Below are 18711 nucleotides of genomic sequence, written 5' to 3'. Positions count from 1 at the left end.
GAGGCTTGTCAAAAACACATGTTTAAGTTATGTGCACCATAGGCCAGTTCTCGTTCAGTTTGCTCTCAATCTTTCTCTCCCTGCACAGAGAGCCCTCTAAGGAATATTCATTTGGTCTAATTTGGCATTAAAATAAACACTTCAGTTTCATTACTTTCACACAGTTCATTTAAATACTTGAAATGACTGATGAATTCTAAATTATGCTCAGTTGCACAAAAGCACTACTGAAATTTTATAGAACTGGAGTTTGGGTCAATGGCACTGACTAAAGCCATTTATTGGTCAAGAAACGGTATTTTATGCAAAACATGATTGTAAAAGGGAACTGATATCTTCAGGTGATCCAGCACACACATTCCCAAGGCAGATCCTGGGAGGTCCTGCTGCCAGAACATCAGTGAATGCTTGTTATGAGTTTCAGTGGATGAGTGTTTTCTGCTGGCGGGTCAGGGACTGCTGCTCACCACAGCTGCAGAGTGTCTGGGGCCAGTTCTGAGGCTGTTAATGGATGAAGGCTCCTTTTCCAAAGAAAGGAAACAAGGCATGGCTCACTCAGATTGTTTCATATCCATTAACTCGAGCTAAGGACTAAGTGTGAAGTCCCATTTCCCCGTTCCCTGCTCCTGGCTGGAGCTCACAAGGATTCCCTGTGCCAAGGCTGTCTTAGAACTTCAAACTGCCCCATTTCCATCCAGTCCTTACTTACCTTTGCCAATTCATACCTATTTCTTCTAATGAAATGATGCTTTTCCACTGCAGTAGTCTTTTCTCTGTCCTGGGAAACAAATTTTTAAGAATAACACTGATATATTTTATGCCATTGCAAATAAGTGAGTGAAGATGAAGATGGACACTTCATATATGTGTAGTTGACACATTTGAAACATGAAGTTTTGCTGCATTTTAGGACATTGTAGCTGCATTCAACAACTTATTACCTCAAGGAGTTGAAGTTCATCACTCTTTACCACACTTTTTTCAGCCTCTGAAATGCATCAAGAGCACCACAGTGGTGGTTTATTGTGCTGTGAAAAGGGATCGATTTTTATAATGCAGTTACAGCAATTGGGGTGTCTCAAGGCAGCTCTCAGCACTCTATTGCAGTCACACATTGGAGAGTTTGGGTTTCTGAGGCTTTAAAAAACAAAACAAAATAACTCAACCCAACAGCAACCCAAAAAAACCCCTACAAAACAAAAAAAACCCCTGCTCTAATGTTTTGATGTACCTGCTTTTGCCATGCTAAAAATGTTTCTGGGTGTCTGAGAAGGCCCAAACTGGTCCTGGAAAATGGTGAGAGATGAATGAATGTGCTTAATTCACCTATGTCGACTTTCTGGCTCTGTCCTGCCTGACCATGAGGAGCTTATAGGATGTGTTGCTTAAAAAGATTTGGGTTTTTAAGCAGATACTGTTGCTCATTCCCTGCTGGTCTCTGACGAAGAGGAAGAATCATTTCCTTTTGTTTCCCTGGGCATTGGTGAGAGCCTCAAACCACCAGAAGGTCTCAGTGGAGCGCTGGGATAGCGGCTTGGGATAACTTCCAGAAGGTTTTGTGTCAAGTTAACTAAAACCTGGGTTTGGAAACTGTTGGTAGATGATCTCTGGTCATCTGGTCAGGAGAAATGATGAGGTGCTGCCCTGCTGGGTGAATTTTGCCATTTGTCTCATGCCGTGGGACGTTCAAATGCCGTAACTGCGGCTGGCTCCGGTGCCGGCTGGAAATGAGCAGGAGGAACTGAATGAATCTCGCCCCCAGCTTCCGTTCCGAGGGATTGGTTGTGATTTTCCTAATAGCACTGCTATTTATTCCCGCTGGCACACGGCTCCCGTGGCGGAGCAGGAATCTCTTCCGAAGGCAGACATTGCCCTCTCCTGGATCCTGCGCGAACCACGGAAAATGCGATCCCCGGCACGGGGAGTGCCAGCCTCCCGAAATCCATCCCTTTGTCTGCCGTGCCTTCAGCGCTTCTCAGCTTTGATGAACCACAGGAATTTAACGGAACGTGTCTGGTGAGAGAACGGCGTTCTGGGGCGACAAAATGATTTAATGCTAAGTGTCGTCTGAGCAAAACTCCTCAAACAAGGGACTCGTCTGCTGACTCACCAGCAGGGTTATTTATAATGGAGTGGTGCTTCAAGCAACATTGTTTTTAGCAGAAAACAATCTGTTCATCTGCCTCCCTTCAGCAGATGCTTCGTGTGAGAGAATACTCAACTTACAGAAAGTTTGATAGGATCCTTGGGATCGTGGAGCATATGCACACTATAAATACCCTTCAGTTAAACAGGCTGGGCTTTGAAGATTCACATTTGGATGTTTTGCTGAATATCTAGCTTTCTTTTTTAGAATGACCTTTAACTAGTGGACTAGAATATTTTCTATAGACTGCGTTAAGGTCTCTTTCTGTGGGGGGAAAAAAACCTCTGCTATAGGTAAGAGTAGTGTTTAAAAGATGATGACAACATTCCTCTGAAATATCTATTATTGAAACCTGCTAGGCTGTTCAACTTCTGAAGAACATGGGCTTGGTGAATAGCCTTCAGTCAGCAGCTGAACCAAATAACTGCTTTAGCAGCAGCTCTTTGTACTGAAAGGGGGGAAATAGCACTTCAGCAGTTCCCTGAGTCTCCTGAGAAGCTGCGTCTGTTTTGTTCTGGATCTCTGGTACCAGAGATAGAAGTTTCTTCTGATACAGTGGGATCTCACTGGTTTGCTCCACTCTGGTTTGAAAATATCTGACATTTTCATATTCTCTTAAGCAGTGCAAAGTGAGTACTTGTAAAAACCTCCACAGGCACTTTGGTACGGGAATTGCTTCTGTTAGAACAAAATGCTTCCACATCTGATCCTGCTCCAAGTAGCAGGAGAAGGGAGGGGGGGAGCAGAGTGGAAGAAGCAAACCCTTCATAACCAGATCTCTCATTCTGAGACCACCAAAAATAACCACACTGAGGACATGGTGAGATAGTCTTTGTACCGTGCATCTCTCAGCTATTAAAAAAAAAAAACAACAAAACCAAACAAACCCGAAGCTGAACTCCAAAATCTTCTATCTTTGCGTCCAGAGAGCTTTTATATGTATTTTATTTGCTGCAAACCTCTCTCCTTGCACTATCCATCTGCAGGGACTGCACCTCCTAAAGGCAATATTTTTGGCCAGCCAGTTGCAGTATCATCATGCTGAATTTCTCTGTTTCTAGATGACTCATTCACCCCTTAACCTAGGAGGTTTCATAGTTTTATGTATAGCAATTCTTTCCAAAATGGAGTCATAGATTTTTATTAACCTCTTGTAGCAAAGATCATCATGAATGAAGGTTCCTGCATTATATGAGCTGAGAACTCACTGAAAACTTTGAAACCTTGCCCTAAATTCGACATTTATCTAATACATTCACTGAACACTTGAGATTTAGACAGACACGTTATGCAATAATTTTTATTTAGAAGCAAATTTTTATACTGCATTTTTGCCATTTACAGGTGTTATTTCCATCTAGAAAGTGATCCCAAACAAGTTATAACACGTTCCATCTGTGTTACCATCAGCCTTTTAAATCAGTCTGGGCTGTGATATTTCAGGGTAGAAAGCACTGAAAGAAGGATGAGCTCCTGCCTAAGGATGGCTCCTTCTCATCCTTTTATGTTTGTTTAAAAATTCCCATTTTGTTCATTTTGGTTTTGCACCTTTCCTGCCTCCAAGAAGTTAGGATAGAGGTTGATCCTAAACCAGGTCTGGTGTTGTTAATAGATTGTATTCCCATAATAAAGCTTCTGGGCAATAGCTGCCTGAAGAGTAATGAGAAATAGTGAAAGCTCTTAAGTTTTATCTAAAGTCATCCAAACACATCAAAAGATGTGGCCTTGAGGAAGGAAAGCCACATCTCATTAATAAGAAGGGCTGAATAAATTCTGGATCACGTGTGCATGGATTCGGATGTGACTGTGAGATGCTCACGGTGCCGGTGGAGCACCGAGCTGGGATCCTGTGCTCAGCCTTCATAACAAATGTTTAATTTGAGCAAGGCAGCTCTCATTAGTCAGTGAGTCAGGCTGCTATAAATACCCTCAGCTCGGGCAGACTTGTGCCATATTGTATCAGTGTCTGAGCAGGGAGCGGGTGAGAACTGACTCATTTTGGTGACTCACGGCAGACCTGGCGCTGCGCTCCGCAGGACCGATCTGCTGGGGGGTGCTGGGGAAGGCAGGCTGTGCTGCATGGGCCAGGGGAGCAGGGGACGCTGTGCTTTGTCAGGAGCAGATGATGCTGTGGTTTGTCAGGAGCAGAGATCATTTCTGAGCCCATTTTTGTCCTTGGCCTGAGTTGTTCTGTGGCCATCTGGCCCTTCCTGAGGTGCTGAGCTCAGCCCTTCACCTGCTACAGGAAGAATTAGGTTTGAAATCCACCCTCCTGAGAGGAGGAACCTGGCCTTCCCTGGGCCTTGGCAGTGCCCATGGTGCCCCAGAGCTGCCCCAGGCCAGCAGTTGGGTTTTCCCCACCGAGGCAATTCTTGTTCTTACAGCAATGAGGTGATTCCTCTTTGATTGTGACAAAGCAGAGCCATTGCACTTTGAATCATTTTGCATTTTGTGCAGACCTGCTCCCTCAACACAGATGTGTATTACTGCAACATGGCTATTCCTGGAACACACGTTGCCCTGAATTAAAATGCAGCCCTCTGTTTTTCCCACTGTTTTGTCATGGAATAACAATAGCACTTCAGGGAGTTCCAAGACTTATTATTTCACATACACTAACTTTCAGTTTAAATTAAAGACTAAAATCTGACCCACCTACGTTAATAACTTGCCACCCTTCTATTTTTATTTTTAAAGCCTCTCTTATATCCGTGCCTCTAATTATACCTTCTGGAGAAGCTCCCCAGACTGGTAATGAAGTGTTCACCAGACACTGAGAAAGTAGAGATCAGCTCAGAGCTGCTGGCAAGTCTGTTGTGTTCTGCTTACAAGAGATGACTCACTCTTGGCATTTAAGTTTCCTCATTTGCCAAAAGCATCCTTGCCCAAACTCAAGCAGGCAGAACGTTCGGTAGCTGCCTCAGGTTTGATGGAACTGCCTTTAATTGCTCCTTTTGCCTTTTTTTCCCCAAACTGACCAGGTTGTACCTTCTCCCAGAGTGGATGGCTGTGCTTCAGACAGCATTCAGCTCCCCTTTTTGGTCTCACAGAGGAAAACGTGGTGTGACTTAGAGAGGATGGATGGATTGCTTGTAAATTTAGTCCCAGCCCCAGCAAGATTTCTCCCATGAAAGATAGAAAAGATCTGAGCACTGGGGAAATCACAGTATCATTAAGGTTGGAAAAAACCTCTAGGATCAAGTCCAACCATTAATCCAAAATACTTACACTAAGCCAGGGTTTGAGCAGTGAGGCTTTGGCCTCTACAGCAAACACTCAAAAAAGCTTCTCTTGCCTGCAACATCTTGGGTTTGAGTCTGTAGGTTTAGATATTCAGCTGTTTGCTTAAAAAATAAAAAACATCCTTGTTACCCATGTCTATTAAACTCCAAACTGGGCTGAGAAGTTTTTCAGATGTAAAGCATTTATCATGCCTGTGCTGACCCCATTAGCCTTGGCTGATGAAATTTTCTTTCCATGTTTACTTTAGATTTTGTGTCCCAGTTCGTGCAGCCCCCTCAGAGGAAGGGCATGCAGTGCTGATTTAAAAGAAAAACCCCACCTCTCCTTCTTTGCCATCCTTCTCAAGGCATGATCTTCATCCTTCTCCCCTCTGCTGTAGCACTAAACAGGGCTTTTTGTAGGATTTCTCAGCTTGCTGAGCTGCCTCGGGAGCTGCTGCCTTTGTTCTGCCCATGGATTTCTCCCAGCAGCCTTAGGAAATGCTGATTTTGTCCTATATAAGCAATCCACATGTATCTTTGTAATCTTCCTCAGCACTAAAAGATTTAGGCTGTCTTGCAGACATTAAAAGTCCTCTGAGTTGAACGTTCCCGTCCTAAGTGTGTCAGCTCTCAGTTTGGGCCCATCCAAAGGCAGAGCAATGTGCTTCTCTCACAAAGCCTGCAGCCTAGAAGCCCACAGCTCCACTTTATTATCTGAAATATAAGGCTAAATCTGAGGAACTCTTTTTTGTTGTTGTTTTCTCCATTAATTTTTAGGCAGCATCAGATGTAGCACAAAGAAAGACTATCTCTAAGAAATAACTTTTTGATGAGGCTGAGGGGCCACGTGTCAGCTGGGTAGTCCATCATAACTGTAGTAGCATTGTCAGCAAACTATTGCTGGTTGGTTTGATATATTTGTGGTTAGTTCTAGATTTTAATTTTGATTGTGTTTTAAGTTAGGCTAAAATTACTGTTTTTCTGGAGCAAACGTTACAAGAAATGTCTAGTTTATTATTTAGTAAGTTGGAAGCCAATTAACATTTTTTCCAGCAAGAAAACTATTCTTTGAAACATCTTTGAATACATTTTTAAAAAGACAAAACCCCTGCCCTGCTCTGGCTGGCGGAGCTGGGATTAATAGGGATGCTTTTCTGAAGTTCAGCTGAAATCCCCCAGCCTGCACACCTCTGCAAACAGAAGAGATTTACTGACTGCAGCTTTGATGCTGCCTCCAGTGCCATCTGTCTCCCTCCTGACTGGTGACAGTGGCACATTGCCCTGCTCCCTGTGCCCAGAGGAGCACTGAGAACCCCAAAGGCATTTATGTCTGGAAGTTACATCCCGATCATCTGCCTGGTGAAGTTCCTGTCAGCGTTTTTATTAACAGGCCTTCAATCATCCTCCTCCTGTGAGGAAGAAGAATCTTGAACCTGCCGTGAAAAACAATTTTGTTGGGTCTTTTCAGGCAGAAGGGCAACTGTGTGGGGCAAGGCTCTCAATAGAATTGAGGATTTTGGAGAGGGAATGAGAAGCAGTCATTCACCCTCTCCTGGAATCACAGCTGCTGAGCTCAAAGTGAGGCTGCTTAAGAAAAGAGAAATATTTTTTTCTCGTAGAGCAGAATGGAACCTTGCAATGCTCTGTCCCAGAACGTGGTTGATACTGAGTTCATCCAGGTTTAAAAGACAGTCGTGGATGAAAAATGTACCCAGGCTTATTAACTTCTGAGATTCTCCTGTGGCTGAGGACTCACTGAACTGAAACTTCTTGGAAACAGGGATTCAGAATATTACTAAATTGCAGAATTGTTCAGAGTAAGTGACCTGGGACAGCATCTACTCCAGCCTTCTGTTCAAAGTCAGATCAACCTGGAACTGGACCAGTTTGCTCAGGGTCTGTCCAGTGAGATTTTGAAAAAGCCCAAAGTTGATGGTTTCCTAACTGCCCTGGGGCTCTGTTCCAGTGCTTTGTCATCCTCAGAGGGAAAAAAGGACTTTTTAGTCAGGAATTCCCTGTCCCAGTTTGGCTTCTGTCCCATTCCCCATCCTCAGCCACCTCCTCTCAGGTACCCCAAAGCTGCTGCTGCCTCCAGGCCGAACACCCCCAATTTCCTTCCTTTCTGTCCCATTCCCTGGTGGGGGTCTGTGGGAGGTGGGGTCTGCTGGACAAAACTGGCCTTGCCAAGCATGGGATCTCCTCAGGAATTGCTGTTTTATCAAGACTTTTATTCTGATAGCCCATGTCAGAAACAAAGGTCAAGAACTTTGTATTTTCATTGTTTTTTCTGGAATTTTTAAAGTTCTTGCTTGGATTTTTGGTGAGGTTTTTTGTTTGTTTGGGAGTTTTTGTTTGGGTTTTTTGGTTTTGTTTTTCTGGTTGGATGTTGATTTTTTTAAAAAAAATAATCTTAGATGGTGAAATTAAATGCTGTTCTGATATTTTGTGTGTGGATTTTCAAAACACCAAACTGAGGTGTGTCCCCGTGGTGTGGTTCCTGCTCAGGGTGTTCTCTGGTGATCCACAACACAAATACACAACAAATTGTTTCATAACCTGCTCCTCTATTTTCGGATATTTGCATGGGAAAGAGCCTAATTGCTTTAGACAAACTGCTGTTCAAGAAGCTTATGGTTAGAATTCATTATAATATTTCTATGGTTTCTAATCCTATAGAACTGTGCACTCTACATAAAAATTGCTTTGAAATTTTTTTATTTTGAATTTCATGACAAGTAGAATAAACATCACAGTAATGTATTCTAATTGTGTTATTAATTGTGCCCTAAAAAAGTTCTGATGTGTACAGTGAACTCAAAATTTGGTATGTACTTTATATTTAATTCCCCAAACTACTTCTTGTAGTATGTACTGTTGATAGCTGCTGTCTGTGGAAGAGGATTGAAATGGGATAAACACACAGGATTGCTCCTGTTTTAATTATTCTGACATAGTATTAGAATTTCTGGCATTGTTTCAAGCAATTTCTGCATATAAAATAATAAAAAAGTTCCATGGCTCGACCCTGTACCTGCACACTTTTCAAGATGCTGCCCTTGGTTGAACTGCTCAGTATCTCAAATTTCAATTTGAAATGGGGAAGTCTGCTGCAGCTGCCTCATTTCTGGGGATTTAACAACAGAGGCTTGCTAGGAGCTGTCCTAATTGCTTGTGTCAGTCTGAAAGGTCATTTAAATTGCTTAAATATGCTTTTAATATTTATAACCAAAGGGGGCTATGCAACTATGAATAAAAAATAGAGGCAGTAGATGATGCCTTAAAAAAACCACTTGTGGAGGTTTTTAGGATTGCTCTGGCAGAGCCCGACTTGAAGGCCCTGCATTCCCAAGGTCATTAGTACCCAGAGTGGCTGCTGCCCACGAGGCCTGAGCGTGGCTGGGCTCCAGCAGGCTCTGGGATGAGGGGCTGGACTCCAGCAGGCTCTGGGATGAGGGGCTGGGCTCCAGCAGGCTCTGGGATGAGGGGCTGGGCTCCAGCAGGCTCTGGGATGAGGGGCTGGCCATGGCTGGGATCCAGCAGGCTCTGGGATGAGGGGCTGGCCATGGCTGGGATCCAGCAGGCTCTGGGATGAGGGGCTGGCCATGGCTGGGATCCAGCAGGCTCTGGGATGAGGGGCTGGACTCCAGCAGGCTCTGGGATGAGGGGCTGGGCTCCAGCAGGCTCTGGGATGAGGGGCTGGGCTCCAGCAGGCTCTGGGATGAGGGGCTGGCCATGGCTGGGATCCAGCAGGCTCTGGGATGAGGGGCTGGACTCCAGCAGGCTCTGGGATGAGGGGCTGGGCTCCAGCAGGCTCTGGGATGAGGGGCTGGGCTCCAGCAGGCTCTGGGATGAGGGGCTGGACTCCAGCAGGCTCTGGGATGAGGGGCTGGCCATGGCTGGGCTCCAGCAGGCTCTGGGATGAGGGGCTGGGCTCCAGCAGGCTCTGGGATGAGGGGCTGGACTCCAGCAGGCTCTGGGATGAGGGGCTGGCCATGGCTGGGCTCCAGCAGGCTCTGGGATGAGGGGCTGGGCTCCAGCAGGCTCTGGGATGAGGGGCTGGCTGGTGCTCCTGGGAGCAGCTGCTCGGCCAGCCCGGAGCTGCTGCACCACGGAGCAGCTGCCATGCCAAGGCTGCTGCCAGCAGAAGGAGCTGAAAATGGCACTCGAGGGGTTCTTTGTGTCTACAAGTGTGTGCTCTGTAGGCCTTGTGAGCAAAAGAGTCTTCTGTGTGGAGACTCGAGTGCTGCTGCCTTTCACGCTCTGAGCTCCGCGTGCACAAGGGGTTTGTTTGTTTGTTGAGGCTTTTGCAGAAGGACCTTGAGAGGATGGAGACTTGATTTTTCATTTGCTCTTAATTGGCCAAAATCCTCTGCCTGGGCACACTGGGGTTGCTCAGCCTGGAGCAAAGGAGGCTCAGAGGGGACCTTGTGGCCCTGCACAAGTCCCTGACAGGAGGGGGCTGTGGCAGGGGTCAGGCTCTGCTCCCAGGGAACAACAGGACAAGAGGAAACAGCCTCAAGTTGTGCCAGTGGGATTTCAAGTTGGATATGAGGAAATATTTCTTCACTGAAAGAGGAGTTAAACATTGGAACAGGATGCCCAGGGCAGTGGTGGGATCCCTGTCCCTGAAGAGCTCAAGAAATGAGTAGATGTGGCACTGGGAGATGTGGCTTAGTGGGCATGGGGTTTTTTGGTCAAAGGTTGGACTTGATCTTGGAGGTCTCTTCCTGCCTTCCCGATTCTATATTAGAAGCTCCAGAGAGCCAGCACTGACATCTACATGCTTGGTTTAGAACTAAACTTACTATAAAATTTATATTAAAATTATTATTAAACTGAAGAGTTGCAGTGGGAAAAATGAATCGTGTTTCGGGTGGTGCTGGGAGTAGTGGTTTGCATGAAGACTTTATCCAAATCATAACTTGCATTATAAAAATGAAAAAAAGTTGGGGAAGAGCAAGAGGGTTGGCAAAGGGAATCCTCTACCAGAGTGGGAAAACCCAGAATATCCCAACAGTTACCGCTGTCCACAGTTCTGTATGACTTGTCTCAATTTGGAGCCAAAAGGGTGTTAGTGAATTTAAATAAATATTACAAAAAAGTATCTTAGTGTGTACTGGAGAAATGCTGGTGGAAAGAACCTTTGAGACTTAAATGCATTTAGATTTGGGCTCCTGTCTTTGGCTGCTGTTGTCTCTCCAGCCCCTCTGGAAGTGCAGGATGAGTTCTGTGTGTGCAGAATGTGGGTGTGTGTCACCCAGAAGAGCTGAGTGGGGCGGGAGAGGAGGCAGCCTGGCTTGTTGGGTGCTGTGGGATGTGGGATTGGCTCTCGGGGGGAAGGTGTTTGGATGGATGTCTCAAAGCAGAGCCCTGTGGGTTTGTTGTTGCAGCTCTGAGCAGCACGTGCTGAGGCACATGTTGTTTGGATTCTCGTGTTCAGCTGACTCATCTCCAATCACTCTGGCTGCAGGAGAATTCAAGGACTGAGAACATCCATTGAATATTGGTGCTTTTGAGTGTTTCAGGCAATACAAGTGGGTTTTTTTCACACTTCCATTGTCTTAAAACTGTCAAAAAGTTCCTGTCTTAAATCTGCCATAATTCTGCAGATTCATCTGTGAAGTGTCCCCTGCTTTTCCTGCAGAGAGCAGATGAGGAGAATATTCCAGATGCTTTTCCTTGTGCAGCTGTTCCAGAGGTTTTCTTGCCCATCACACAGGTTCTGTATGCATGTCCTGTATTGACTGACAGGGCTTTTTATCCCGAGAAATCCCCTTTGGATATCCCATCGCTCTCCTTCTGTAAGTTACAACTTCAAGTGCTGGGAGCTGTTCTCTTCCTGCATTCCTCCAGTATTGAAATTCATTCCTCATTGCCCAGAGCAGCTGTGGCTGCCCCTGGATCCTGGCAGTGCCCAAGGCCAGGCTGGACATTGGGACTTGGAGCAGCCTGGGACAGTGCAAGGTGTCCCTGCCCACAGTGGAACTGGATGGGCTTTAAGGTTCCTTCCACCCCAAACCATCCTGTGACTCTGAGGTTATTCCACTGAAAAGTTCTTATTTGAAATTACTGACCTGATGACCCTACATCAGCAAACAGCACCAAACTGGTGTCACTCCATGTTCTAGGAGCTGCTGAATATTTAAGCTTGTAGGGAATTTAAATTCCATGCTTGCTGTTGTAAACGTGGTAACTTCCTGCTCCAGTCAGCACTGCATCCATGGAATATCCAGCTAGGCTTTGGTTTATACTTACCCTGGGGAGAGAGCTGCCATTGGTGTCTCTATTAACACACTGACAGATATATTGACATCAGTTGTCTTCAGTCTTGCCTGTTTAATTAATAAAATTGATCTGCTGAGCATCTAGCTAATAATTCTGGGGCAAATATTCCAGCTAGTCTTGTTACTAAAATGGAGTTTCAGCCTCTTGCTATGGAATCTGCCATGAGTCTGGTTGCCAAAATAATTTAATGATTGTTAATTTGTAGTCTTTCCTTCATCTAGAGTGCTTAAGCTGGATTTTTATTGCAACAATTAAGGACAAAATAGTTAAAATACCTTCACAGAAAATAAATGCAAAGGAATAATCATAAAATCCCAGCTTATTTTTATGTAGAAAAGATGAAACAAATAAATTTAATGTCAGTGTGTTATATAAGACCCATTGAAGAGCAGCTGCAGTCAGAGTTTAAAGCTAGGAATAAAATACATGATTAATATGCACAAAGGATGTAGGAAACACTTCTGAACTTCTTTTATCCATTTGTAGCCCAGTTGACTGCTTTTCTGGCTTAGCTAATTGTTGGGTAAATGACTTCCTAATTCTGGGTTAGGTCAGAAAAACACATTAAAGAATAAAACCATCTGCAGTGTCAGTGACTCGTGGCGTCCTGGGCTAGAGACAGGCACTTCTCTTATCTCTTCTCCAGTGATTAATGATTACACTGCCCATTAGTTTACTAATGTTTGTAGAGCATCTTCTGGTGGCAGCTACGGCTTCACTGAGAGCCCAGACGATGAGCAGGCGCTAATTACATCCTGCTCATTAGGATTTGTTCTGCTGCTGGCCCTTACTTGGCGCTGTACCTGCACCACCTCACAGCTGAAAGGTCCACGCACGAGGATCTGCCCTGGATTTTGCATTTTCAGCTCCATTTTTCAGAGGATGAAGGAATGAATCTCAACAAATGTTTTGGACTTATGTGATGAATAGGAGAAGAAATATATATCAAATAAACCCTAGCAATTAAAAACCTTTGCCAGACTCGCAGAAGCAGAATTGCTTTCCAAGACATAAAGTCTTAACAGAGACATTTTTAAGGTGATCAATTTAATACAAAGCATTTTAACATTTTCAGTGAAAGTTTGTGTTAGGGCTGACTGAAGGCTGCAAAATTATTTGAATTTGGGTGGGAAAGATTTTATTTTTTTAAAGGCTTCCTTTTAAAAGCAGTTGTTCTGCATAGTGGGAGGAGGTATAAATACTTGTTTAGAGCCTTGTTTTAGCAGAGTTCTTAAGTGTAGCTTAAAAGGAAGCAGTTTGTTACTTGGGGCTCGAGTCATTTAGCAGAAAACAAAGGATGTTTTAATAGTAATGTCAGGGTACAAGTTGAAAAAGGATTTATTGTGAGTGATAACACACAGATTTTTCCACAGCTCTAACTGCTGCCAGCATTGTTTAATACTTGTGAGGGACTTTTTTTGTTTTTTTGTTTTTGGTGATGAGAGACAGTAAAATTAATTCAGCAGCTACTGAAATGATGTTCAGCTGAGGCCTCATTTTGGTCAAGAAGTAGATTTAATAACTACTTCTAACTATATTAAGGGTAAATGGAAAGTATGTAAGACATAAGATATAATAGATAAATGTATTTAGCATCTATAGAAAGCTCAGAACATACAGGGATAAAATGAGTATTGCAGAGGAAATTCAACACAAGCAAATGTGTATCAACTCATCAGTAACAACCAAGCTGAAAATCAGAAGCAGCTTCCAGTGAAAGCTTTGGAGCATCTTGCTAAAATAAACAGTAGGAAAAAATTATTCAGAGGCTTCAGACAGAACTACAAACGTTCATGAGAAATACTTCAAAATGTGATTGAAAATGAAAATACTGCACTCTGACCTGAGACATTTTTGGCAGTTCTTCTATGACTGGTTTTTTTTTGCTTTGAGCTTCAATATTTTATCAGTGGATGTTCCATGGAGGGGCACACATGCCTGCAGGGAAGAGAGCACAGAGCTGGATCCTTCCCATCATATCCCAAGCATCCACATCCCTACTGCAGCCGTTGGGGTTCTCACTCTTCCTCTGAGACACATTTTGTGCATCAAAAGCACCAGTGCCCAGAGAAATAAGCAGTAGATAATTACATATATAATTATATAATTGTGGTGGTGGCCCAGCCTCCCCGAGGGGCTCAGGGGGCTGGAACCAGCCTTGATGAGGAGAGGCCACAGATGTGATTTGGATCCCTGTGCCAGCCTTGCTCCTCAGGAGCTGAATGGAGCCTCCACAGCACTTCAGACATGGAATCATGGAATGGTTTGGGCTGGAAGGGATGTTAAAGCCCATGGGCAGGGGCAGCTCTCACTAGGCCAACTTGCTCTAAGACACAGCCTAGTCTCAGGTGGGAGAGTGAATATGTGAGAGTTTTTAGCCTGCAATGGAAGTTTGTCCTCTAAAAATGGTCTCTCAGGTCACAAGTTGCTGGTATGAACACCATGGTGGTCAGCTTTGTGTCCTGTGTGTGTCCATACATGAGGGTAACGCTCATTGAGCCACTTTTGCTTCCTAAACTCAAAATAACAAAGTCTGGGGGCTGTGTCAGGACCAGGCGGGGTAAGGTTTTATTTTGGGGTGAGTGAAGCAGGAATAGGGAGGAGGAGCTGAGCATGCATCTTGTGTTTGAGTAGATGGTCTGAGACCTCCTGGGCAGGGGCAGGGATGTGTCCTTTGTGCCCAGTGACCTCACCCAGAACTTCAACCACAAACTGGCTTTGCTCTGGTTTTCTAGAATGAATCAATAGCAAAGCTCCTTAATCCTCCTGAGACCAACATGTTAGTAACAAACAGGAGAATACGATAACTGCTAATAAATGGCTTTGCTTGATCGTCTGTCTCAAAACCTTCAAGATAAATTCAGGCCCTCATTCCAGACAATATACCATGTTTGATGTTGCTCAGGTGATCTGTTTATTCCTCACAGCCATGGACAGAGCAGGAATCTCAGCAGAGAAAACTGGGTTTTGGGGACAGCTAGTGCTGTGGCTGTGCAGGTCACTGATGCTGGCAGGTTATCAGTGTTCAGAGCACTCAGTACCACTGGCCATTTATTGTGACAGCCTGTCCATGCTGCAGCCCATGGGAGTTCTTCCCAGGCACTTCAGTGGGATCAGAGTCCTTGTCTTTAATACTTTTAGGCTGTACAGTGGTTAGGATAATGGCTTGGGCATTTTTATGTCCAGTTCTTTGCACACAGTGACATCAATGACTGTACAAGTGTCTTGCTGAGCTGACTTTGTAGTGCTGGGGAGGACTCAGCCCCTGTGTCCTCAGTTCTGCCCTACTTACTGTATTTTTCTGATAAAGAAAAGCCTTTTTTTAAGTTAAAAGCTAAGGCTAAACAGCCTGTGCAGTTACTAACTCCTCACTTTGTAATATTCAATCAATTGTAAAACATCGGAGTTCATTCTGCTAAGACACGGACGTGGGCAGACCTTATCCCACACTTACTCATCAGCCCCACTCCCATTGTCCTAGGGGAGAGCTGAGGGACCCTGAACTGAAGATATGTTGGCTAAACCAGTGTTTAACTGGAATTATGCAAATGAGTCCATTATCTTGAATAAAACTGTGGAGCTTAGGTGAGTTCACAGCCAGATAGTTGTTTCCTCAGTTATTTTATCCAGACACATCCAACCAAAAACTAGAACTGAACTGAAAGCTTGTCCCAAACACAGGCAACAATGCCATGCACTGTAAAAGCTTCCCATTATCCTGTCCTCCTTGATCTGGATTGACTATCAGCCAGAGAGCACCTTTCTGAATACCTGTGTAAGTCATTCCTCACTTTTCATTCAACCTGTGCACTGTCAGACATCTGCAGAAACTGGAATTAAAGCCAGAAGAATGCACCAAGCTACCAAGCCTGTATATTCTCTTCCTCCAGTGCCACTGGTGATTGAGCTGCTTGACCTTGCAATAGCTGGGAAAGCTGTTTTATGGGTTTCTTTATGGGATGGTGTTGTTTCCTTAGCAGGCATTTATCATTTATGTGATGTATTGGTGGCTGTGATGAGCAAGTTCCAAACACACAAGCACCTCTTGAAACTGTACTTTTCCAGTGCTCTGTATTTGATACCTGCTAAAAATGAGGCAGTATTTGAGTCATTCTAAAGCTTCCCTGGAAGGCAAGATACCTTTAGGCTGTGCAGCAGAAAAGAACACTCCTCTAAATCTGTATTTCTCTGAATTATCTTAATTTGTGCAAAAGATAATTCAGTTTCCAAAGCTGACAGATACTGTGATCATGTCATGTGCCTTGCAGTGTTGCACATCTGTGTTCAAGGTATGGATGCCCCAATCCAGGCCTCCACGTGGCATGGGGACACTTTGCTCAGGTGCCTGACCCATGCCATGAGCCCCTGTGGGTTGGAGTTACAGGATCTGGCTCCCAGTGAAGGTTTTGGGAACTGTATCAACAGAGATACTTGGGAATGGATTCTGTGCAGCTCACTCTGCTGGGTGGGGCAGCACCACGTCAAGTGCATATTTATTTATTTCCTAAGATGAATTTATTTCCTAAGATTTATTCATTTATTTATTTCCTAAGATGAATCCCGCTGGAGCACCTGTTGATGCTGGATCCAAGCACTACAGGCCAGTTATGTGGGGAATGGGGAACCCCACAGGTTTCTTACTGCATTGCCATGGCACCAGCACATGGTGATGTGACTTGGGGGCCGTGGCTGCTCTGACAGTTCTACAAATTACCATCAAATTTACTTTTGTAAACCAAAGTGCACCTCTGCTAAACAGAATCATGGAATCAGGGAGTGCTTTGGGTTGGAAGGGACCTTAAAAATCACCTTGTTCCATCCCCTGCCATGGGCAGGGACACCTCCCACTGTCCCAGGCTGCTCCAAGCCCCAATGTCCAGCATGGCCTTGGGCACTGCCAGGGATCCAGGGGCAGCCCCAGCTGCTCTGGGCACCCTGTGCCAGGGCCTGCCCACCCTCGCAGCCAGGAATTCCTTCCCAATATCCCATCTAATCCTACCTTCTGTCAGTTTGAAGCCATTCCCCTCTGTCCTGTTGCTCCAGGCCCTTGTAAATAGTCTCTGTCCATCTTCATTTTTGGCTCCTTCAGGTACTGTGAGGCTGCAGTTAGGTCACTCCTAATTTATTTGCAAATCAGTTTGGACCAAAGATCTCCTGCCTCTCCTTCTTTTTTTTTTTTTTTGTTTAGTTTTGCAGCATCTTTGGCAGTTCCTGCTCCCCCTGAGCCCTGGGAGCTGTGTAGGTGCATCAGGAGGATTTGGCTGCCCACTGCCCCCTCTCCCTCTGGAAATGGGACAACTGGCCATGGAGTTGGTCACTTGACCATGGCACATGAGCTGCCCTCATCAGTGTGTTCTGGTGTGTATTTAACTTAATAATGTGAGCAGATGGTCATTATATTGATTCATGAAGGAAGGGAGGAAGCTTGGCTTGGGAACGTCAGGGCTGAGTGCTGAGCATCAGAGCTGGGCAGGATGCAGGGAGGGGAGGAAAAAAGCACATTGTTGTGCTCTGTGGGGTCTGCTGCTTTGGGTTTTTGTTTGGTTTTCTCTTTCACAAGCTACCACCGAATAAAATCAAGTCGAGGTGACTCATCAGGCCTGTAGAAATGATCATTTCCCTGGAGAGGAGGCTCTTAGAGCACAAGCAGGATGGTGTTGAAGTGTTTGCACCACTGGTGGTGCTAAAGCGGGGGGAGATGGGGAGGCAGTAGCCTGTAGAGTTGTGAAACTTCTCACTCTGCGATTGCTATTAAAGATGACAGCTCTTTTGCAGGGAAAAGGTAACAATGAAGTAATAATCCTTCAGTAATTTTTTTTGTTTCAGTCTCTTCCCATTTAGTAGGATATAACTGGAGATTGAAGCTAGAAGCTAATTGTATAAAATATTCAGCCACTCTCCTTGTTAGCCAAACTGGGAAGTTCACAAATCCCCAACCTGCAGCAGCTCACAGGAACAGCTTGATTTGGTTCTTAATTCTGCAATTTTCACAGGACAAATGCTGCATAGAGAGGAATATTCTCCTGAGCAAGAGCTTAATCTCGTGTTTAGGTTCCTGTTTCTCTAGTTGCTGATTAGCTTTGCTGTCTTATCAGTTTATGTCATAGTATGTGACTATAAATTGACTTTGCAGGGAAGAGGGAATACGTTCGTCTTCACAGATGCTGCTGTTTCCATGGAGATAAAAGGACCAATGGCCTTTTCTTGGTTTGGACTGTACTACAGTGAGCAGGCAGAGATGGTGCATTCGAAAATGCAACATTTGGTGCTTTGATATTTCCGTCTAAATATCAAATGAGAAAGCATATTGTTTTTTCTTGGTGATGAAGTTGAACAATAAATACAGCTTTGGGACTTTTTCTGGAAGCAGAAAGCGAGCCCACCAGGAATGTGAGAACAGCGTGGCTGGTTCATGCTTGCTAAACCTCCTCTCTGGGAAAAACCTTTTGGCTTTGCAAAATATAACCCTGTAGAGCCTTTGGGTTTATCTGATGCAGTGTTTGATGCTGGTTACATCACCAGCTTACTTATCCGTGATGTTCCACCGTGGCTGAGCCTGAATGAGCGTGCAAAAGCTGTGAATGTGATTTTTTTTTCCCCACTTTTTTTTCTCCTTAAGAAAGAGCTTTTCTACCTCAGATTGTGTGAAAGAAAATATAAATACCAAGCCCACCCCCCACTCAAGGATGGCTTGCAGAAGGTGTTATTTGTGAGTACCTTTTCCTTCTTCATCTGTCGTCACGTCTCTGATATCTGTGTTGAGGATTCCAGAAGTGGGAGTAGTGATCAGTTTATTGTTGGGTAGGTTTCTTTCCATGAACCATTTTTAGGGTGTTACCTTTTTTGGCAGATGAATGCTCTGTATATTAAACATGTTTAGATGGTGATGATGCTGACTGTGTTTGTGCATATGGGTATTTAAAAACACAATGTAATAAAGTGAGTAGTCTATGTTTAGCAGGGAAAAAAACGAGGAAACCCTTCACTTTGCATCCAAGCAGCAATGCAGGGTGCTAGGAATTCTGTCTATGATGAGTCAAGGATCTCTCTTCCATT

General features: G+C 44.6%; 1 protein-coding gene across 12 annotated transcripts in view; it reads left to right on the top strand.

The window, feature by feature from the left end:
• IQSEC1 (IQ motif and Sec7 domain ArfGEF 1) overlaps positions 1–18711 on the top strand; it is a 282288-nt gene that overhangs the window by 95259 nt on the left and 168318 nt on the right. For 2 of the 12 annotated variants that reach the window (XM_048315522.1, XM_048315518.1), the window contains exon 1: positions 17871–18364. The exons of the other annotated variants lie outside the window; for them this stretch is intronic. In XM_048315522.1, coding sequence (XP_048171479.1) covers positions 18342–18364 — 23 coding nt within the window. In that variant the 5' untranslated portion in view covers positions 17871–18341. Of the gene's footprint in view, positions 1–17870; positions 18365–18711 lie in introns of those variants that run through there. 12 annotated transcript variants of the gene reach the window in all.

Source organism: Corvus hawaiiensis, chromosome 11 (genome assembly GCF_020740725.1).
Source record: "Corvus hawaiiensis isolate bCorHaw1 chromosome 11, bCorHaw1.pri.cur, whole genome shotgun sequence".
In the NCBI taxonomy this organism is placed as follows: Eukaryota; Metazoa; Chordata; class Aves; order Passeriformes; family Corvidae; genus Corvus; species Corvus hawaiiensis.
Note: the sequence above shows the minus strand (reverse complement) of the source record. Positions and strands in the feature narration are given on the sequence as shown.